The sequence below is a fragment of the Schistocerca cancellata genome, chromosome 6, assembly GCF_023864275.1.
Source record: "Schistocerca cancellata isolate TAMUIC-IGC-003103 chromosome 6, iqSchCanc2.1, whole genome shotgun sequence".
In the NCBI taxonomy this organism is placed as follows: Eukaryota; Metazoa; Arthropoda; class Insecta; order Orthoptera; family Acrididae; genus Schistocerca; species Schistocerca cancellata.
The window spans coordinates 533,242,467-533,267,015 of NC_064631.1; the positions used below are offsets into that span (position 1 = coordinate 533,242,467).

Sequence of the window (24,549 nt, forward strand, 5' to 3'; positions counted from 1 at the left end):
GGTCGACAACATATTCCTGTCATGTGACGCACATGCTGTCACCAGTGTCGTATACAAAATATCAGACGTGTTTTCCTGTGGAGGAATCGGTTGACCTATGACCTTGCGATCAAATGTTTTCGGTTCCCATTGGAGAGGCACGTCCTTTCGTCAACTAATCACACGGTTTTGCGGTGCGGTCGCAAAACACAGACACTAAACTTATTACAGTGAACAGAGTCGTCAATGAACGAACGGACAGATCATAACTTTGCGAAAATAAAGAAAGCAAAATTTTCAGTGGAGGGCAGATTTGAACCAAGGACTTCTAGTTCTGCAGCTGTTCACGCTAACCACGGGACCACGGCGCTCCTCGCCTCACACTCCCCTTAATATTGCCTATGTTACCCATGGACGACCCAGTTTGTATATTTTGTTTATTTTTTCATAGTTCCACACAACTTCTTCCCGTTTTCTCGATTGATCTGTGTTCAGTTTTTCAAGGCCTATCCATTGTGCCAACTTATAACTAAATCTGAGGGGGGTGTGATGGGGATGTTCCCTTGTAAGCAAAGAAGGGAAAGCAGAAAGGTGGAAGGAGTATATAGAGGGTCTATACAAGGGCGATGTACTTGAGGACAATATTATGGAAATGGAAGAGGATGTAGATGAAGATTAAATGGGAGATACGATACTGCGTGAAGAGTTTGACAGAGCACTGAAAGACCTGAGTCGAAACAAGGCCCCCGGAGTAGACAACATTCCATTGGAACTACTGACGGCCTTGGGAGAGCCAGTCCTGACAAAACTCTACCATCTGGTGAGCAAGATGTATGAAACAGGCGAAATACCCTCAGACTTCAATAAGAATATAATAATTCCAACCCCAAAGAAAGCAGGTGTTGACAGATGTGAAAATTACCGAACAATCAGTTTAATAAGCCACAGCTGCAAAATACTAACACGAATTCTTTGCAGACGAATGGAAAAACTAGTACAAGCTGACCTCGGGGAAGATCAGTTTGGATTCTGTAGAAATACTGGAACACGTGAGGCAATACTGACCTTACAACTTATCTTAGAAGAAAGATTAAGGAAAGGCAAACCTACGTTTCTAGCATTTGTAGACTTAGAGAAAGCTTTTGACAATGTTGACTGGAATACTCTCTTTCAAATTCTAAAGGTGGCAGGGGTAAAATACAGGGAGCGAAAGGCTATTTACAATTTGTACAGAAACCAGATGGCAGTTATAAGAGTCGAGGGACATGAAAGGGAAGCAGTGGTTGGGAAGGGAGTGAGACAGGGTTGTAGCCTCTCCCCGATGCTATTCAATCTGTATATTGAGCAAGCAGTAAAGGAAACAAAAGAAAAATTCGGAGTAGGTATTAAAATCCATGGAGAAGAAATAAAAACTTTGAAGTTCACCGATGATATTGTAATTCTGTCAGAGACAGCAAAGGACTTGGAAGAGCAGTTGAACGGAATGGATGGTGTCTTGAAGGGAGGATATAAGATGAACATCAACAAAAGCAAAACGAGGATAATGGAATGTAGTCGAATTAAGTCGGGTGATGTTGAGGGTATTAGATTAGGAAATGAGACACTTAAAGTAGTAAAGGAGTTTTGCTATTTGGGGACCCAAATAACTGATGATGGTCAAAGTAGAGAGGATATAAAATGGCAAGAAAGCGTTTCTGAAGAAGAGAAATTTGTTAACATCGAGTATAGATTTAAGTGTCAGGAGGTCATTTCTGAAAGTATTTGTATGGAGTGTAGCCATGTATGGAAGTGAAACATGGACGGTAAATAGTTTGGACAAGAAGAGAATAGAAGCTTTCGAAATGTGGTGCTACAGAAGAATGCTGAAGATTAGATGGGTAGATCACATAACTAATGAGGAAGTATTGAATAGGATTGGGGAGAAGAGAAGTTTGTGGCACAACTTGACCAGAAGAAGGGATCGGTTGGTAGGACATGTTCTGAGGCATCAAGGGATCACCAATTTAGTATTGGAGGGCAGCGTGGAGGGTAAAAATCGTAGGGGGAGACCAAGAGATGAATACATTAAGCAGATTCAGAAGGATGTAGGTTGTAGTAGGTACTGGGAGATGAAGAAGCTTGCACAGGATAGAGTAGCATGGAGAGCTGAATCAAACCAGTCTCAGGACTGAAGACCACAACAACAACAACAACAACAACAACAACACATAATAAGGGAAACAAAGCGTCCATGCAAAGGGTTAAACTGGTATATATATCACTGTCAGAAGAAGTAGTACAATGAGTCAGAAGAGGCAGTGCACCAACAATCAAACTGTCAGCCAATGACTGCAGTCAGATCGTCTACAGCTACATCAGACTTCATGCCAGTGGTCTAAACTACTACTTCACTAACAGTAATGATGGAGTCAACTGCCGCAGAAATACAGACACCTTCAGGACCTCCTACATCCAATGAATACCAGCGAGCAATGGCACCAGAACTTTTGTATACACAGGCAGGTACAACAATTCAACATCAGTACCCCTATAAGAGGGGCCCTGTGCAGTGACATAAACAGAAGAGCAAGTAGTGTGGTAGACTGTCTCTGGACCCAGAATTACAGATGAAAAAGAGAATCTTTGTTGTTGTTTTGTAACCTAGTAATTTTGAGTAATTTCCTTGAAGTTTAGTGTGTGTTAGCTTCTTTGAGGTACAGAAATTTTGGAAGTGATTAAAATAAAGAAAATAAAATTAGGGAATCTTTTAATCAATTGTGGTGTGTATTACCCACAATGGTTTTCAAAACTAAGCTTCTGATGTATCTCAAATGGATACCCCAGAATTATCGTGCATCACCAGGTTTAACTTACGGCAGTAAGATATGGAATTTAAATGTGAAAATGATTCAAAAGTTGAGAGAGGCTCAGCAAGCAATAGAGAAATACATATTGGGAACTACTAGGACAGACAGAAAAACATATGAAGTATCAAGACTGGACTAAAGATGTAACTATGTCCACAACAAAAATGAATTGGAAAAGTGGGACAAGTGGCCTGGCAAACAGATGGCAGGTGGATGGAGGTACTTCTTTGCTGGATTTGAAGAGATGAGAGAAGACCAAGATTATGAACTAATAGAATCTGGGTAGGCTAGATTATATCAGCAAACATTTAAGAGCAATGACGTAGCGTTCCAAAGGATTGGAAAAGGGCACAGGTCATCCCCATTTTCAAGAAGGGACATCGAACAGATGTGCAGAACTATAGACCTATATCTCTAACGTCGATCAGTTGTAGAATTTTGGAACACGTATTGTGTTAGAGTATAATGATTTTTCTGGAGACTAGAAATCTACTCTGTAGGAATGAGCATGGGTTTCAAAAAAGACGGTAGTGTGAAACCCAGCTCGCGCTATTCGTCCACGAGACTCAGAGGGCCATAGACACGGGTTCACAGGTAGATGACGTGTTTCTTGACTTCCGCAAGGCGTTCGATACAGTTCCCCACAGTCGTTTAATGAACAAAGTAAGAGCATATGGACTATCAGACCAATTTTGTGATTGGATTGAGGAGTTCCTAGATAACAGGACACAGCATGTCATTCTCAATGGAGAGAAGTCCTCCGAAGTAAGAGTGATTTCAGGTGTGCCGCAGGGGAGTGTCATAGGACCGTAGCTATTCACAATATACATAAATGACCTGGTGGATGACATCAGAAGTTCACTGAGCTTTTTGCAGATGATGCTGTAGTGTATCGAGAGGTTGTAACAATGGAAAATTGTACTGAAATGCAGAAGGATCTGTAGCGAATTGACGCATGGTGCAGGGAATGGCAATTGAATCTCAGTGTAGACAAGTGTAATGTGCTGAGAATACACAGAAAGATAGATCCTTTATCAATTAGCTACAAAATAGCAGGTCAGCAACTGGAAGCAGTTAATACCATAAATTATCTGGGAGTACGCATTAGGAGTGATTTAAAATGGAATGATCATATAATGTTGATCGTCAGTAAAGCAGATGCCAGACTGAGATTCATTGGAAGAATCCTAAGGAAATGCAATCCGAAAACAAAGGAAGTAGGTTACAGTACGCTTGTTCGGCCACTGCTCGAATACTGCTCAGCAGTGTGGGATCCGTACCAGATAGAGTTGATAGAAGATATAGAGAAGATCCAACGGAGAGCAGCGCGCTTCGTTACAGGATCATTTAGTAATTGCAAAAGCGTTACGGAGATGATAGATAAACTCCAGTGGAAGACTCTGCAGGAAAGACACTCAGTAGCTCGGTACGGGCTTTTGTCAAAGTTTCGAGAACATACCTTCACCGAAGAGTCAAGCAGTATATTGCTCCCTCCTACGTATATCTCGCGAAGAGACCATGAGGATAAAATCAGAGAGATTAGAGCCCACACAGAAGCATACCGACAATCCTTCTTTCCACAAACAATACGAGACTGGAATAGAAGGGAGAACCGATAGAGGTACTCAAGGTACCCTCCGCCACACACCGTCAGGTGGCTTGCGGAGTATGGCTGTAGATGTAGATGTAGATGTAGATGCATTAAGGTGAATTCAGTAATGCATGGAAAAGTCTAGAAGCAGCCTTTATTCTGCTGTAGATATTGAAAGGCTAATGATGACAATTATGATGAGCTATAATTTCAGCTTATCTCTGATATTTCAACATGGTTCCCAGAAACAATTAATTATAGTCCCATGACTTTAATAGCACTGCTAAATTTTTATGATATTACATGCCTTACTGTCTTGCTTGGCCTGGAGTTCTGAGACACCTTTTCACCTACAACATTTTCCATCAGATTATTTACACTGGTGAGCCAAAACACCATGACCACTGCCCACTCTAAGACCGAAAGCCCAGGTGGTGTTGTGGGCACATAACAGAGAACAGAAGACATACATGCAGCGCAGAGACGAATGGGAGACAATCACAGTGATGACATGGGCTGCAAATGTGGCAATGTGCTGACACAAGTGACTTTGACAAAAGACAGATTATTACGGTCTGGTGACAGGGAATGAACATCTCATAAACAGCAAAGATGATTTTCTGTTCATGTGCTACCGTTGTGAGAATCTATAGAAAGTGATTGAAAGATGCAAAAACCACAGATAGCTGATAAGGTATTGTGTGTCCACAACTCATCAAAGAAAGTGAGATAAATCAGGATAGGTGGTGATATGTAAAAATCTGACAACAGAGTACAATACTGCTGCAGGTGCAAGTGTCTCAGAGAACACCATTCAGTGCACACTGTCAACCACTGGGTTCCACAGCAGATGACCCTTATGTGTTACCCTATTGATAGAATGACATAATGAATTACCATGGCACTGGGCACGAGTCACTGAGATTGGACTGTGGATCAATGGACACGTCACCTGGTCGGATGAATCGCATTTCTTGCTACATCAGGTTACTTAGTAGTCATGTCCAGAAATGCTGTCACTCAGATGAACAGTATCTGGAAACACGCAATACACTACAGACACTGTCCAGTTGGGTAAGTATTTTGCTACGGAGGACATTCACCCGGGTTTCTGTGAGACTTGTGGTGGTAACTGAAGGACGGCACCGGCTGCTGCCTACAAGAACATTATTGCATTATGTCTTCCACAATGGTAATGGCTCGTTGCGGTAACATAACTATCCTTGTGACAAGGTCTGAATAGTGGTTTGAGGAGTATGATAATGAACTCATGTTTAAGTCTTGACCACCAGACTCGCCTCATATGAATGCGGTGGACCACATCTGGGACACTATTGGGTGCCAGCTCTGCATGCACAAACCACCAGCCTGTAACTTAGGGGAATTATGTAACCTATGCAAAGTCATCTGGTTCCACATACCTCCAGACACCTACGAAGGACTTGTCGAATCCAAGCCATGTAGAATCACTATTGCAGTGTGTTCCAGAGATAGACTAACATGTTATTAAGTATGCTGTCATAATGCTTTGCCCCATCAGTGTATTTTTAATTTTTTGCATGTATGGCAATTAAGAGATGACAAAAACTTACAGGTATCCATGTATTGTTCCTTGTATCAAACAATCTGATGTCATTAAGTGGTCCATTAGACAGTGAATAGCCTCCAAACATCCACAATGAACCTCTCCTGTCTGCCACTACACTATGGCCAAAGCGTGGAATAGTTTTTCGTAAATGCTCCAAACTATCAGATATTCGATTAGTGTCAAACAGTTGTGTAAACACTAGCTGTGTATTATTTAGCTCCACAGAACAGTCCTCGCCGCCAAAATTTGCACTGCATATACACTGGCCGTATGCCTGGAAAACACAAAGAAAAAAAATGATATTAATACAAAGAACTTCTTAGAAAGCAACTGTATATAAACATTCTGAAAATGCTACATCTCTGGTGTGTGCATATCTCTTATAATGTCATTAAAAATTCAGTTAGTTCATCAATTTTATAGAATGATCTACTTGCTACAGCCTGTCATTTCCACACAGAGCTTCCACAGGAGGCAGACTGAGACAATTCTTTTGGGTACAGAAATTAGCAAATTGTGCATTTTTATGCACAATCAAGAAATTGATAGAAAATGAATGTAACAGTTTAATGAAAAGGATAGTTGCTGTTCATATAGTGGAGATACTGAGTCATAGAAACACACGACAAAAAGACTGTCACACAATTTGCTTTCGGCCAACAAGGCCTTTGTCAAAATTAGACAACACACACACACACACACACACACACACACACACAAATGCAACTCACACACACATCAGCACAGTCTCTGGCAGCTGGAGCCTGGATGCGTGAGCTTTGTGTGTGTGTGTGTGTGTGTGTGTGTGTGCGCGCGCGTGTGTGTCTAATTTTGACAAAGGCCTTGTTGACCGAAAGCTAATTATGTGACAGTCTTTTTGTAGTATCTTTCTGCGACTCACCATATGGTGAGTAGCAACTGTCCTTTTCATTATATTGTTACATTCCATCTGGATTTTCCATTCTTTGACAGAAAATGAATGAATATCTTACTACACGGCAAGTAAACTTAAACCATCATCCTATATTAACTGGTTCTTCCATGTAAGTATGGTAGCTTAATTTCAAATTTACAACTGAATACTTCTCCACTGAATAGTACTTTTAACTTTGTGTTCTGCCTTACAGCAGGTCTTGTCAATAATACGAGGGTGGTTCGAAAAGTTCTCGGAATTACCAAGAGAGGTCAATGCTAGCGCAATGAGTTCATGTGATATTCATTGGACTGTTAGTGATTTGCGAAGATGGAAAAAAAAAAAAAAAATCGAGATTTGAGCAGTGATTAAATACTTCATAAAGAAAGGTATGAAAGCAAAGGACATTCACACCAACTTCCAGAATAAACTGGGTGACTCTGCTCCTTCATATTCAACTGTTGCCAAGTGGACAAATGAATTTAAATTTCATTGGGAGAACTTAGTTGATGATCCGCGCAGTGGTCAGCCAAGATGTGTCACTACCCCATACGTCATTGCAAAAGTGCATAAAATGGTCATGGAGGATCACCGACCGAAAGTGCGTGAAATTGCTCACATTTGCCAGATGTCATCTGAAAGAGTATATCATATTTTAACTGAAGAATTAGGAATGAAAAAATTATCTGCAAGATGGGTTCCACAACTCTTGACGCCCACCCGCACACATGAGCTGTCGCCATGGCAAAATTACACGAACTAAGGTATGAATTGTTGCCCCACCCGCCTCATTCACCTGATATGGCTTGTCACACTTCCATCTCTTCCCAAAACTGAAAATTTTTCTTGACGGCCAAACATTCACTTCAAACAAAGAATTGATAGCCGGAGTTGACAACTATTTTGCAGGGCCTGGAGGAAACTCATTTTCGAGATGGGATCAAAGCACTGGAACATTGTTGGACCAAGTGCATTAATCTAAAGTGTTGTGACGCGCCAATCATTCAACATGCCGCCGCGCAATTACGCGCATCCTCTACATGCGGCGCTGTCTGCCAGCCATTCAGCAGCCGCGCCACCTAAGCGGCCAGCCGGCCAGTGTCCGCTAGACTTGGACTCAGTGCAGATTTGACCGTTACTGTGTATACATGCCTTACGTGGTCTACTCGCTCTGTGACTTACATGTATTGTGTTGTCTTTTGAAATATAAGTGTTCAACTTGACGTTATCGCAATTGGCGACGAGGTAGTGGATTTTTCCTTTTCATCATTGACCTACAAGTTTCCATGGCGACTTTAGAGCAACTATTGCAAGGTCTCATTGAACAGCAAACGCTTCTCACGTCGGCGATTCGTGATTTCGTCACGGGATCCAATGTGGGGCATTTCTCATAGTTGTCTATACTTTATTTTCCTTCTTACAACGAGACGGTGGAAGACTGGTCTGATTACGAAAAACGTCTTCAACAGCACTTCTTAGCATTTCATGTCACGGACGAACAAACATGTAAGTCTCTGTTCCTCTCATGGATTTCACCTCAAATGTATCGATCGTTGTTGCAATTGGCTCCTTTGAAAGATCTTGCGTCTTTGTCTTTTGCTGAAATGTGCTCACTTCTGTCCGTATATTTTCATAAGCAAACGCATGTGGTAGCCTCTCGTGTTGCCTTTTATCGTTGTCAAAAACAACTGAATCAATCCTATCGCGCTTGGGCTGCTGAACTTCACAGCCTCAGTAGAAAGTGTCAATTTGTTACTGAAGTTCACAAAGAATCCTATGCCGATTCAATGGTATGGCCAATGGTCGGCACCCGTCAAAGAAGTGAGTCAACGTGCCCTTCAGTTGGCAAATCCGACTCTCGATGAAGTCCAATCCATCGCGCAGTCTTTTGAAATTTCTCGGGCCGCTGGGGCGCAAATAGAGGCGTGGGGTGACGTTGGGGAAATACAACTTCTGTGCGCTGTTGATGACGCGTGCGGCGCGTCTCTGCCGGCCGACGTGGCCGCAGTACGCTCCCGAGCGCAGCCTCGGCCTAACCGTAAACAAACCTCTAAGAAACTGCAGCAAACAAAACCCCCGGCAACTTCTTTCATGTCCACGGTGTTTTATGAAACATTCACGAGAGGATTGTCCCCAACAATGGGACGTGTGTCACAACTGCAAAAAGAAGGATCATGTGTCATCCGTTTGCAAATCCGACCACATACATGATGTTCATGAACGTGACGTTGATTCTGATTCTGTGTTGCCTGTCAACTGTACTTCTTCCCTTTCAGGGAATTTATTCCTCACGGTCCAAATACTTGGTCGAGATATTCGCATGCAGGTGGATACTGGTTCTGCCACCACTATCATCAATTCTCAGATGTATCTTCAGTTGGGTTCTCCAACCCTATCACCTGTCACTAGGCAATTACAGACGTACAATAAACAGAAGATTTCTCTCTTGGGACAATTTGATGCTGAGGTATCTTACAAATCTGTCATTCGCAATGTTCCCATATTTGTGGTCGACCATAGAAAAGCGGAAAATCTTTTTCGTTTTGATGCCTTTCGCATTTTTGGGTTCTCCATAGATGACTCTGTCAATATCGTCTCTGATGCCATTCCTTATGCTCAATTGGATTGCTTATCGACGACATTTTCGTCCCTTTTTTCTCCTGGGTTAGGCCGTGCAAATGATTTTGGAGCTCATATCACGCTCAAACCCACCGCTCGGCCTAAGTTTTGTCGGGCTCGGCCCATTCCTGTGGCCCTTTGTGATCGGGTAAAACAGGAGCTGGATCATCTCACTGCTTCAGGGGTCTTGCTTCCTGTCACTTCCAGTGAGTGGTCCTCTTCCGTCATTGTCGTTGCTAAGCCCAATGGTGATATTCGTCTCTGTGGTGATTTCAAAGCCACTGTAAATGCTCAATGCCTCATCGACACTTACCTATGCCCCGACCTGAAGAACTGTTCACTAAACTTGCTGGAGGCCAGTATTTTTCTAAAATTGACCTGTCAGTAACTTATCTTCAACTTCCTCTACACGCTGCTTCCCAGCAGTTTCTGGTCTTTAACACGCCTTTCGGCCTCTATCAATACCAACGATTGATTGTCATTCGAGGTTGCTAGTGCTCCTGCTCTCTTTCAGCGTTTCTTGGAACAATTATTGCTCCCTGTCCCTGGGTGTATCAATTACATGGATGACATTGTTGTCACTGGCTCCACCACTGAAGAACATCTTCAGAATCTCTGCACACTTTTTCATGTCTTACAGACTGCCGGTCTTAAGTGTAATCTTCCGAAATCACAATTTTTTCAGGCATCTATCACATACTTGGGATTCCAACTCTCTCGGGATGGTATTTGTCCGCTTCAGCAAACTGTTGCCGCGATCGATGCCCTTCCTCGCCATACATCTGTTAAGGAACTACAGGCCTTCTTGGGGAAAATAGCATACTATCACAGGTTTTTACTGTCTGTGGTTTCGGTGGCTCAGCCGTTGCATTGCCTGTTGCATAAAAACGTGCCTTTTCACTGGTCCGCATCATGTGATGCGGCTTTCCAGAAACTGAAGACTATGCTGAAACAGGCCCCATGCCTGGCTACTAATCGACCTGGCCAACATCTCGTTCTTGCCATGGACGCCTCTCACTACGGGGTTAGTGCAGTCCTTGCACACGGTTTTTCTGACGGTTCTGAACAACCCATTGCTTACGCCTCCAAAACGCTCACGGATTCCCAACAAAAATATTCTCAAATTGAAAAAGAAGCTTTGGCCATTATTTATGCTCTTCATAAGTTTGGTGTTTTTCTTTATGGATCCAAATTTCATCTTGTTACGGACCACAAACCACTTGTTTCCTTGTTTCATCCATCAACGTCGCTTCCCGACAAGACTGCACACCGCCTCCAGCGTTGGGCTCTTTACTTGTCTCGTTTCAATTATGAGATTCATTTCCGGCCGGCGGCTCAACATGCGAATGCTGATGCACTGTCTCGCCTTCCCATGGGTCCTGATCTGGCATTCAATAGGGATGAACTTTTGTGTTTCCACCTGGATGTTGCCAAGCAGCGGGTTGTGGATGAATTCCACATAACCGGGGATCGGCTGGCGGCTGCTACGGGTTCTGACCCTACCCTCTCCCTGGTTTTACGCTGTATTCAGAAGGGTTGGCCAGACCGTCCGTCTGCTAAGACTTCTGATCCGTTGCGAAACTACTATGCTTTGCGCTACCGCCTCACAGCTAGGGATGGTGTTATCCTCCTTTCCACCGACAATGCGCCGCCGCGTGTTGTGGTACCTGCGTCTTTGCCTGCTTCGATCTTGCGCCTCCTTCACCAAGGGCACTGGGGTGTCTCTCGCACAAAATCTCTGGCGCGCCAGTCATGTGTACTGGCCTGTCATCGACTCTGAAATCGCACACATGGTCACTGCCTGCGGCCCTTGTGCGTCACAGGCCGCCACCCCGAAGTCATCTTTGTCATCGTGGCCTTCGCCTGAGAGACCCTGGGAGCGCATTCATGCTGACTTCGCGGGAGCTTTTTTAGGTACTTATTGACTACTCGTAATTGACGTCTGCTCTAACTTTCCTTTCATTGTCCGTTGCATGTCGCCTACCACCGCAGCAACCACAACTGCTCTCGCCTGCATTTTTTCTTTGGAAGGCCTTTCCTCTACTCGTGTTACTGATAATGGTCCGCAATTTGCTTCTTCTGAATTTGTGGATTTTTGTGCTCGTCACAGCGTCATGCATGTCACGGCCCCTCTGTTCCATCTGCAATCTAACGGTGAGGCTGAAAGACTGGTCTGCACATTTAAGGCTCAGATGAGGAAACTCCTGACTTCTTCTGCTGCTGATGATGATGCGCTTCTCCAATTTCTGGCTTCTTACCATTTCGCCCCCATGGGCGACCATAGCCCAGCTGAGCTCTTACATGGCCGACAGCCCCGCACGCTACTTCATCTGCTGCGGCCTTCCACCTCACGGCCACGGGTGCCTTCGCTTGGCTGGTTCACCGCCAGCGACCTTGTATGGGTACGGGGATATGGCAGGCGGCCAAAATGGAGTCTGGGCCACATCTTATGACACTGTGGCCGATGCCTGTATGAAATCCATACGGAAACGGGTGTTGCAGTGCGTCATTCGGACCAGCTTCAGCCATGGGTGCAGGCAACGCCTGTTCCGGATGCTGCTACACCACCTTCGGCTGTACCTGATGCTCGGGATCTTGACATCTCTCATTACTCACAACACAGCCCTCTCACCGTCATCTCGGTGCCAGCACAAGAATGGACGCCACCAGAAGACGTGCCCATGCAGGAACCGTATGACCATCATCTGTCGGAGCAACTCTACTCACCTCCTTCTCCTACGGACGCCGACACATTGCTCATGTCTCCTGTTATATCAACCGGACTTGCCGCAATGGGCAGATTGGTGCCCGGGGCCCCAGCAGATTCGACCCTTACGTCTCCTATCATCTTGACCCATTATCATCGGGGACACTTTCGTCCGTACGGGAAGCCGCCTCCTCGAGACTTCACAGCCAGTCAAACAATGCCTATGGACGGTAGCCATCTACAGGCCACCTCCATCAAGACCAGTGCAAAAATTTCAAAGGGGGGAAAAGTGTTGTGACGCGCTGACCATTCAAAGTGCCGCCGCGCAATTACGTGCGTCCTCTACATGCGGCGCTGTCTGCCAGCCATGTAGCAGCCGCGCCACCTAAGTGGCCAGCCGGCCAGCGTCCGCTAGACTTGGACTCAGTGCAGATTTGACCGTTACTGTGTGCACATGCCTTACGTGGTCTACTCGCTCATTGACTTACATGTATTGTGTCATCTTTTGAAATATAAGTGTTCAACTTGATGTTATAGCAGTAAGTACTTTTTTCTATTCCATCCCAAGAACTTTTCAAACCACCACCATAACCTATGTGTATCCACAAATACCTGTTCAAATGATTTCTCAAATCCAAAATTGTGTTACCCTTAGTCTCTGAATTCTTCTCAACATTCCTATAGGCATCTTAATCTTGATGGGAATACAGAAGAGATCTGTCATTCTCTCCACAGACAGTGGGTCTACGTCTGTTGTGATGAATTGTAGTGATTCTCTGACAGAAGTCGTCCACCAGCTGTCTGACACTTCTATCTACATGCCTTACTTTAAGAACCTCTTTCCAGACACTGTATGACCTCCAGTGCCTATTCACGTCTCTAGGGAATCACTGCACCTTTCATAAATATCTGTCTCCTTTCTTTTAACAAATCACCCACACATAATCACCTTCTACAAACTCACCAATATTTAATGCTACTTTGAAAAAAAGTGCAAATAAATTCATGTAAGCTGAGGTATTCCTGTGCCATCTACTAGAGAAATTCTTCCTAACCACTCAATATCCAACATGGAATGCCATGTTCAGATACTTTTATGACATTTTCGTGATATGGGATGCGATTATGATGTGCTAACCGGTCCTTGGGCCACCTATAATCAACAATACCTCTGCTATGACAGACTTACTCCTTCACCAATAATAAGCCTGTCTCACACAGTATTCCACTTGCTGACCTGCAAAACCTTTTGGTCAAAAATATATCCTGTCTCACTTATCTTACACTCACAATACTCAGCTAGAAGTGCTGACCTGCTACGAAGGAGCATACCCCACATTACATTATACTTCTAGAGTCTAGAACAGCTGAATCTCATCCTCTGTCAGCTCCAGTGCTCTTGTCTTGCATAGGGACTATCCTCTCAACCCTCTCCCGTCACACACTCATAAAAAAAGTGGTATCCACCAACTGCCCCATGTAAAAAATATCTTGGTGCATTTCAGTACCACTCCTACCCAAATCTGTTACAACATGGGACATATGCGTGTGGCAGACTTCTGTTGTAAGACTTCTCCCATTTGTCAACACATATTTTATCCCACCAGTGACAGCATCACATATGAAAGAAGCCATGTCACAGGTCAATTATGCTGCAACTACTGAATGTCTTTATATGGGTATAACTACAATCAGTAGCTATCCTTTATAACTAGATGTTGCCAAAATGTAGGCATGATCATATTTGACTACACAAAGGCAGAACATGATAGTCAACTTCAACAATTGCTCCACAACTGTATCATCAGGATCCTCAATCCCAAACATAATTTTCTCTGAACTGTGAGCGTAGAAATTGTTCTTTCAACACATCATTTGTACAATCCTGCTGGCTACAATGTCTGCTTGTCCTTGACCCACACTCACCATCAATGTATTTTTATAATCTATGTGGTACATTCCATGAGTACTTTTATACCTAACACTACAAAAGGGATTCTTCTGTTTATCTCTCTATCCAGTACCTTGTTATACTGGTATTGTGAGTATAGCAGTTGCAACAGGTAATGTTGTAAAACTGCAATTGCTACTTCCCCTTCAACACCTTTTATACACTCTTGTTTCATCAAGACAAAAAATCTTAAGAGGTGAATAGAATATGTGCTATGAAAGGTTCAAGTTGTTTCAACTTGAGAAGTAAAACTATGGAAAATTATAAATTATTTCCTTAAAATATATATCAATATTTAACAAATAATGTATATAACTTGGGAGTAATGGACTTCACTCACTGAATAGTTGCAGCATTGAGCTGCTGACAGGGTCACACAAAATAGAGAAGGAAAAATTCTAGATTTCCAAATCAATTCTTTCTCGAGCAGTGCACACACACACACATGCACTTGTACATGTGCGTGCACACTTATGACCCTACATGGCGCCGGCTGGATGTAAAATGCAGGGACTGGTGTTCAGCAGATAGACTGCTGAACTGTAATCCCTACTCTACTACTACTACTACTACTACTACTGCTACCACTACTACACTGTGTACCCAGCCAGCAGCAAGTAGGGGCACGTGTGTGTGTGTGTGTGTGTGTGTGTGTGTGTGTGTGTGTGTGTGTGTGTGTGTGTGCGTGCTTGCGTGTGTGTGCACATGCTCGAAACACAATTTATTCCAAAAGCCAGCATGTTTTCCTTCTCTATTGTGTGCCTGTTGACAACATTTCTGTTATTCAATGAGAAGTCTCCTTTACTTCTAAATTATTTGCATAACAATATTTTTTCACTTTTGTATCCCATAGGTGAAAAACAGTTTGATAAAACAAATGAAATTCTTACTTTGTCACAAACACCTTGACTTTTGTTGGCACTACAGTTTCGAGGACACATGACAATGGAACAATTAGATCCAGTCCAGCCATCTTTACAAACACACTGATCATTATGACAAGTATGGTTTCCACTACAGTCTTTCTCACATGTCTTCACTGTGTAACTGGCATTAAATCCCTCTGACAAGTCAGCTTGTTTATAATAAACTGTTAAAATACCTAAAAAACACAAAGACATCATGAGTCACAAAAAAATAAAATGAATATGCCATACCAAACTTAAGAGAATTCAAACACGGTGAAACAAGGCAAAAGGCAAGTTGCTTGTCCAGTATGACACATACAGACTAAACATAGACATTAACTGAGACCACAGAGGCTGTTCAAGAAGCATTTCCACAAACTCTAAGTAGCCAATATCTGTTAGAGTTGGTAAATGAAGATTTTACAACAAATACCTGGATTTGTTTATGCAAATCTCTTCATGTGATACTTCAATGCTAAATATGCAGTGCCTGTGTTGTTTAGAAGTATGATGAAATATTCCTCTGGACATGCATGCATGTCCAAAGGAACAGGCAATGTGGTGACTGCAGCCATAATTAAACACATGAACCACATTCACAGCTGCGAATGCAGACTACCAGCAGCTGTACAATGTAATGACAAGAATGAAAATTTGTGCCAGTTTGGGACTCAAACCTGGATATCCTGCTTATCATGAGCGAGAACAGCCATTTTCCTACATTACATAATTAGAACTAATGGGAGAAAGGATCATCACTGAGTTGCAAGTATGATATGTGAAATATCAATGTATGTGGCAGGAGGCCAAATACATGATTGATGTCAGTCAGACTGCCACAAGTACACGAATGAAGCAAGTGCAAAGTACAAGTGAGATCTGTGCATCATCTGTGGAAAAACTGAGTAGTTCTCACATTTCCTATTTAATGATTTCACCAACGCACATATTTGCTAATATTACAGAATCTAATACAAAGTTTAGTCAACAAATGATGATAAATGTTACACTGACCTGATTTTGCCTCAACAGTTACAGGGTATTCTGTATCTGCTGAGCAAAATACTCCCAGTACATGATTCTGATGGCTGCCTGATGCTGACATGAAATCTGGTAAACCATCATAAACATAAATGCTATTTTCCTGGCAGCTGACATTAATATCATCATGGATTGTAAACTGCACCACACTGGACTGGCTGCAGAACAATATAAAACAAAACAACATTATAATAAAGAGGTGATCAAATCATCTGAAAAGAGTTAATTCATTCAAGAAAGACAAACCTTGGATGAGAGGTTACAGACTTGTTCTGAACATCAAATGGGCTTACAATCCACAGGCATTCATGAATTGGTATAGTACGTTGGCGTTGTTCCCATGGAGTTAGTTGTCCAAGACGGCTGCCTAATCCTTGACTTTCTAATCCAGTGAGCATTCCCCGAGATGCACACTCATAATAACACATGCCTCCATGTCTAATCAGATTACAAAAAGAAAATTAACAAAGTTTAATGTAACTTACATACAACATTGCAAAACATTTCAGATGAATGAGAACACAATTGAAATCAAAACCACCTTTAACATAAAGAGTAACTGAAAAAAAGTAAGATAACAATAATTTGCCACAAAAAAGACAACCTTCTTTGGAAAAAATATAAACTCTTTCCTCTATTAATTTTGAACCATAAATCTGCATCATTCCCCAGTTTCTACACGAGTTTTTCCAATTTTCAGATGATGGGTAATTGAATACAAGGTGTTCCAGTAGAAATGGTCAATATTCAGGGATATGACAGAAATGACCATTTGAAGAAAAAAACTTTTATGGGCATATGTCCCATTCTGAATGGTTTCTGAGATAGAACATATTTAACTTATATTTGCTTTTGGGGTTGGGTTGCACATGAGTGTGTCTTCCCCACGCAACTTCTTTGGAGTTCTATTCGAACCCAAACTACCTTGCTTTTTCAACCTCTTTGCTCAAGATGTCCTTCTGCCATTAAACTAACCCACTGAATGTGCAGTTGTCCACAGTGCGTAGTGAGTGAAGTAGCGTGGGGAATCATGCACAGGCTAAAATGTCACACATCTATACTATTGTGTAATACATAGGTACAATGTATGTTCACAGTTTTTTTGTGACGATAGTGCTCCTGCTACTTTCGAAGAGTACCATTGGTGCTTTCAACTTGTCCAAGTCCTGATCGCAGAGTGTTTACAAGAGTTTTGAGCACAATGAATAAAACAGGTATTCTTCCAAGTTCCCATTTCTCTTCTGAATGTTTAGTTCAACTACCTGTGCAGCAACAGCAACACATCGTTGTAACAGTGCAGCGTAATCCTGCTGTCTGTACACAGCAACTTTCTGCATGTATCAGTATCCAACGACCATGCATATGGCATACATTTGATGTGGAAATCTTGGACCCATTTCACACATAGTGTGTCCTTAATCTTCATATTGGTGACAATGCCACACAACTTGAATTCTGATACTACTTAAATGACAATTGTCATTTGCTTCCATTGATATTATTTGCTGATGAAGCCACATTTACGCAGAATGGAATCAATAACCACACAATAATCATCCATGATCATAGGAAACCCCCACACCCTACAGTGTAAACCAATTTTTAAGTCACAATGCTTGGTGCGACATGATCAGTAACATGTTGATAGATGCAGTTATTTCAGAAGAGCAAATGGTGGAACATAATTTTTGAAAAATTCGTTTTTTAACCACCTTGAGGACATTCCTTTGGCCATGCTGATTGTAATTGTACTTCCAGGATGGCGGAGAAGCTCCACATTTTATCAGACATGAGAGGGAACATCTCAACTGCACTTATCATAATTGCAGGATTGGTCACCAGATCATCAGACCTTATGCCAATAGATTTTTGTTTATGGGATTGGGTGAAGTCTGAGATGTGCATATGAAAAGTGAATATGTGAAATGAATTGCCTGGACATATCAGGGATGATGCTGCCCGCATTAAGAAACATGCAAAGGCACTCAGACAAGCAAAACATGTTCCTTCAAAAGTGCACAAATGACAAATGCTTTGATATTGACAATGGGCTGTTCGAACCTTTACTGTGAACTGTACAACACATGTAATGTGGTGTGTGATAATGCTTAGGGCTGAATGAGTAAAAAGTACTTATTTTTCAACTGATATGTTGTAAAATGCATGTTGCAATGTTTACTAACTGTTGTACATGAGTAAACACGACAATGTATTGCACAATACACTGTCAGGTTTACACATGTACAACAGTTAGTTAACATTACAACATGTGTTTTACAACATATCTGTTGAAAAATATGTATTTTTTACTCATTTAACTGTTGTGCATGTGTAAACCTTACAATGTAATGCACAATACACAAAATAAATAATGCTGTCCATTAAATGTGTTTTACCTCGGAAACCATTTGGAATAAGGCATACGTCCACATGAACTTTTTTGCTTCAAGTTACTGTTTGTGTCACATCCTGGATATTAAGCATTCCTCTTGGGACATCCTGTATATGATGACTTGTACCTGCATTTACCGTATTTACTCGAATCTAAGCCGCACTTTTTTTCCAGTTTTTGTAATCCAAAAAACCGCCTGCGGCTTAGAATCGAGTGCAAAGAAAACGGAAGTTCTGAAAAATGTTGGTAGGTGCCGCCACAACTAACTTCTGCCGTCGAATATATGTAGCGCTAAACAGGCATGCTTTGCAGGCACAAAGATAGATACTGGCGCCAAAACCTCTGCGTCAGTAAGTAAATTTAAAAAAAAAAAAAGTGGAAGACGAGCTGTTTCCTCCGCCCCGAGTTTCGACCACTGCATTTTCATACATTATCCAACGAACTAAATACAAATTCCGTATTGTTCATCTTCGAATGTAGCAGCATTTCAATGTACTACAAACGTCTGACTGGCAAGACTGTTTGGGATGTTTGTCAATATGGCCAACTCTACGTTATGAATTTTTTCCTACCTGTTAAAAGAGATTGTTGCTAAAAGAAACTTTTATGAATTGTGAATCACTTGCAGTATTCTCTTAACCATAAGAATAATATGAATATAAACATTTTGTCATGCATTGTTTCGTGTTTGTTGCTATCTCATTTAAATCCTGTCTGCCTAATAAACTACGAAACTAGAGTGAGACAAGAGCAAACATGGAAGAATATACATATCATGTCACGTTTATATTCGTATTATTCTTATGCCTAATAGTGATACAGTCAGAAATGAAGCACGGCAATTGCATAGATTTTTAAATCTAAGATGACTCTAATTTCTGTGCAGAATGTAATGTACTACATCTACATCTACATCCACACTCCGCAAACCACCTGACGGTGTGTGGCGGAGGGTACCTTGAGTACCTCTATCGGTTCTCCCTTCTATTCCAGTCTCGTATTGTTCGTGGAAAGAAGGATTGTCGGTATGCCTCTGTGTGGGCTCTAATCTCTCTGATTTTATCCTCATGGTCTCTTCGCGAGGTATACGTAGGAGGGAACAATATACTGCTTGACTCTTCGGTGAAGGTATGTTATCGAAACTTTGACAAAAGCCCGTACCGAGCTACTGAACGTCTCTCCTGCAGAGTCTTCCACTGGAGTTTATCTATCATCTCCGTAACGCTTTCGCGATTACTAAAAGATCCTGTAACAAAGCGCGCTGCTCTCCGTTGGATCTTCTCTATCTCTTCTATCAACCCTATCTGGTACGTATCCCACACTGCTGAGCAGTATTCAAGCAGTGGCCGAACAAGCGTACTGTAACCTACTTCCTTAGTTTTCGGATTGCATTTCCTTAGGATTCTTCCAATGAATCTCAGTCTGGCATCTGCTTTACCGACGATCAACATTATATGATCATTCCATTTTAAATCACTCCTAATGCATACTCCCAGATAATTTATGGTATTAACTGCTTCCAGTTGCTGACCTGCTATTTTGTAGCTAAATGATAAAGGATCTATCTTTCTGTGTATTCTCAGCACATTACACTTGTCTACATTGAGATTCAATTGCCATTCCCTGCACCATGCGTCAATTCGCTGCAGATCCTCCTGCATTTCAGTACAATTTTCCATTGTTACAACCTCTCAATACACCACAGCATTATCTGCAAAAAGCCTCAGTGAACTTCCGATGTCATCCACCAGGTCATTTATGTATATTGTGAATAGCAACGGTCCTATGACACTCCCCTGCGGCACATCTGAAATCACTCTTACTTCGGAAGACTTCTCTCCATTGAGAATGACATGGTGCATCCTGTTATCTAGGAACTCTTCAATCCAATCACACAATTGGTCTGATAGTCCATATGCTCTACTTTGTTCATTAAACGACTGTGGGGAACTGTATCGAACGCCTTGCGGAAGTCAAGAAACACGGCATCTACCTGTGAACCCGTGTCTATGGCCCTCTGAGTCTCGTGGACGAATAGCGCGAGCTGGGTTTCACATGACCGTCTTTTTCGAAACCCCATGCTGATTCCTACAGAGTAGATTTCTAGTCTCCAGAAAAGTCATTATACTCGAACACAATAAGTGTTCCAAAATTCTACAACTGATCGACGTTAGAGATATAGGTCTATAGTTCTGTACTAAAGTACTGAAGTTCTGTACTATAGTACTAAAGAGGCGCCTGCAAAGATTTTCAAACGGAGAAAAATTTTCGCTAAACTTTCGTTCAGAACATCTTCTATCATACGCAGTCTATTATTTGGTTCTTGTTGATCATTATCAAAGAAATCAGCAGTGTAAGTAACAACAAATAGCAGTCTCTTGCCATTGTTTCGCTAATGAGATGATTCCTCTTTAAAAAAAAAAGCGGTGGTAGCGCGCACAAAAAGAAAGCCATGCCGCGAGCGGCGACAGGCCGTAAACACACATTATGAGAATGTGACAAACAATGCATGACACAGTACAGTAATGCATTTTCAGCTTAGAGTGACATAAACATCTATAACAAAGAGAACAGCACTTATCAGATCAAAGAAAAATGAGCAATAAATTCAAACCAGACGAAGCACGTGAAAAAAGAAGGGTACCCGTATAAATATGGACGGAGCGCCTGACGCATAGCAATGGCTACCTGGTAAAACTTAACTGCTAAGCTTACGACTCGAACCAATCTACTGTAGCTCTATCGTCATTCATTCGACCTAAATTGTGTCTCATAATACAATGGACCAACTTTGTTTCGATTTGGAGGTGCGGCCTAAAGCTTTTCTCTCCCCTTGAATTTTGAGTCTCAAATTTCAGGTGCGGCTTAGATTCGGGAAAAATTTTTTTCCTTGATGTCGAGTCTCATTTTTCAGGTGCGGCTTAGATTCGAGTGCGGCTTAGATTCGAGTAAATACGGTAGTCTTTCTGCTAGTCTAGTCACTTAAAGCACTCTGGACTCACCTTTTTGCACATCAAACAAACAACAGTTAAATTGATGCCAAATAAAACATTACACTGCATTAATAAAACATTCTCATTGCAAGTATAGGAGTAAATTTTAATTTTAATGACTGAAACACACTGTAGGAAACAGTAACTTGAAGATTCGGACATTTACTATAAACGAGGTTCTTGTTCTTTACTGTTCATTGACTGATTTGTAGAACTGCATCTCAGGAAGATCATTCCTGATTACATTACTAGATGGATAAGAGGCCACATAATCCATGATCAAGTGTCTTGCAATATTATGTAAAATGTATACAGGGTGTTACAAAAAGGTACGGCCAAACTTTCAGGAAACATTCCTCACACACAAAGAAAGAAAATATGTTATGTGGACATGTGTCCGGAAACGCTTACTATCCATGTTAGAGCTCATTTTATTACTTCTCTTCAAATCACATTAATCAAGGAATGGAAACACACATCAACAGAACATACTAGCGTGACTTCAAACACTTTGTTACAGGAAATGTTCAAAATGTCCTCAGTTAGCGAGGATACATGCATCCACCCTCCGTCGCATGGAATCCCTGATGCGCTGATGCAGCCCTGGGGAATGGCATATTGTATCACAGCCGTCCACAATACGAGCGCGAAGAGTCTCTACATTTGGTACCAGGGTTGCGTAGACAAGAGCTTTGAAATGCCCCCATAAATGAAAGTCAAGAGGGTTGAGGTCAGGAGAGCGTGGAGGCCATGGAATTGGTCCGCCTCTACCAATCCATCGGTCACCGAATCTGTTGTTGAGAAGCGTACAAACACTTCGACTGAAATGTGCAGGAGCTCCATCGTGCATGAACCACATGTTGCGTCGTACTTGTAAAGGCACATGTTCTAGCAGCACAGATAGAGTATCCCGTATGAAATCATGATAACGTGATCCATTGAGCATAGGTGGAAGAAACTAAAATGAGCTCTAACATGGAAATCAAGCATTTCCAGACACATGTCCACATAACATCTTTTCTTTATTTGTATGTGAGGAATTTTTCCTGAAATTTTGGCCGTACCTTTTCGTAACACCCTGTATATTATCAATATTGTATATATTATCAAATCATACCTGAATTACAATCAGTAAAGGAGGTGAACAATAATGGAAATAGGATTCCAGTCTGCATTATCTGTGCTATCTACTCTCAGGAACTGCACTGCAGCAAAAAATGCTGACTGTCAGAAGAGCTTTCCTACAGTGTACTTCCTAGCCCAATATTTGGATCTGCAAACTGACTGACTGAAATACTTCCAAAGATGGCTATGATAATAACTGTTTTATGTTCTCTCTTTGGTATTTTAAGTAACGATTAAATAAATAAGAAAGCTAATTACTTAGAATCCTAAACTGAACAAAATTAATTCTTACCTTGGATCACCATAATAGCCCTTCTTACATCTTTCACAATTTTGACCTTCTGTATTGTCTTGGCAAAAACATTCGCCTGTCTGACGATCACATATTCCTTTACTATAGTTCCCGTGCTCATTACAATTGCATAACTGACAACCACTACTGGTTGCATTACCATAACTTCCTGGCCTAATGTATGAAAAAATGAATTTAACATTTTTAAGATATATTTTTTACTTCACATACTCATTATTAGCATATTTATGAACATTGGAAATTTTCAAATAATCTTACCGGCAAAACTGACAAAATTCTCCTTCAGTCCAATCATGGCAACTGTCACATTTCCCAACACCTTCTAAACAAGTAGAGTGATTGTTGCAACCACAATTAATACCACAGTCTTCACCTGTCCAGCCAAGCTCACATTTACAGACATAATCTGGAGGACCACCACAGTACCCATGGATGCAATCACTGTCACAACTAAAAACAGAACAAAAATTAACATTTTAATGTGCCGAGATGCTCATTCAATTCAAAACACACAAACTTAAATTATCTTCATAAAGTGCTCTGCAAAAGCTATACTAGATTTTTTTAAGGTGAAGAGTAAAAGGAAGTATAAGTCAATGAGCACACAATTCCTATGTAAAAAGGAGGTGTTTTCATTTTTATGTTTTAATAAAATCTTCATTAACACTGACAAATTAATGTTAGTTACAAGTGTTTTGCTAGTTTTCTAGTTTATTAAGAAGCTACACTGGGACACTGGTAAAGTGGTAATTGACAATGAAGAACAAAAAGTGTGAGGTCCTCCCAATAGTAATAAAAGATATTCGTTTAATTCCTGCTACATGATAAATAACACAAATTTAAAGACTGTCAATTCAACTGAATACCTAGGGATTACAATTTTAAACAACTAGAATTGGAACCATCACATAGAAAATGTTGTGGGGTAGGTGAACCAAGGACTGCATTTTATTGGCAGACCACTTAGAAGATGCAACTGATCTACTAAAGAGATTACCTAAACTACGATTGTCCATCATATGCTTAAGTATTGATGTGTGCAATGGGATCTCATGAGAGAGGATTAGGGAAGAACATCAAAAAAGTTCAAAGAAGGGCAGTTCGTTTTGTACTACTGCGAAATAGGGGAAAGAATGTCACAGAAATGATTAACAAAGGCATTTTTCATAGCAGTGAGATCTTTTCACAAGATTTCTATCACCAGCTTTCTCCTCTGAAAGTGAAAATATTTTGTCAACTACAATGTACAAAAGGAGAAATGATGATCATAATAAAATAAGAGAAATCACAGCTCACATGGAAATAATTAGGTGTTCATTTTGCCCAAAAGCTATTCGAGAAAGGAACGGTCCAGAAATAGTCTGAAAGCTGTTCTATGGACCCTTTGTCAAGCACAAGGATGTGAATTGCAGAGTAGTGATGTAGATAGGGCCAAGATAAAACTGTAAGCGACCTTTACTGAGGTCATCTTTGAATTCAGTACACGAAAATTTTAGCATAAAGCTTTATTATTTAAAAAAAATTGAAGTTGATGTATGCTACAAAAAATTTTTCACGTGAATCAATAGCAGCACTGAAGGTCA

General features: G+C 41.4%; 1 protein-coding gene across 1 annotated transcript in view; it reads right to left on the reverse strand.

The window, feature by feature from the left end:
* The window catches only part of LOC126088413 (multiple epidermal growth factor-like domains protein 8), a 333,556-nt gene that overhangs the window by 111,834 nt on the left and 197,173 nt on the right, over window positions 1-24,549 (reverse strand). Inside the window, exons 18-23 of the mRNA XM_049906553.1 lie at window positions 23,225-23,416; window positions 22,946-23,119; window positions 16,390-16,581; window positions 16,117-16,301; window positions 15,085-15,296; window positions 6,009-6,278 (exon numbers count right to left, since the gene is read on the reverse strand). Coding sequence (XP_049762510.1) covers window positions 6,009-6,278; window positions 15,085-15,296; window positions 16,117-16,301; window positions 16,390-16,581; window positions 22,946-23,119; window positions 23,225-23,416 — 1,225 coding nt within the window. The remainder of the gene's footprint in view (window positions 1-6,008; window positions 6,279-15,084; window positions 15,297-16,116; window positions 16,302-16,389; window positions 16,582-22,945; window positions 23,120-23,224; window positions 23,417-24,549) is intronic.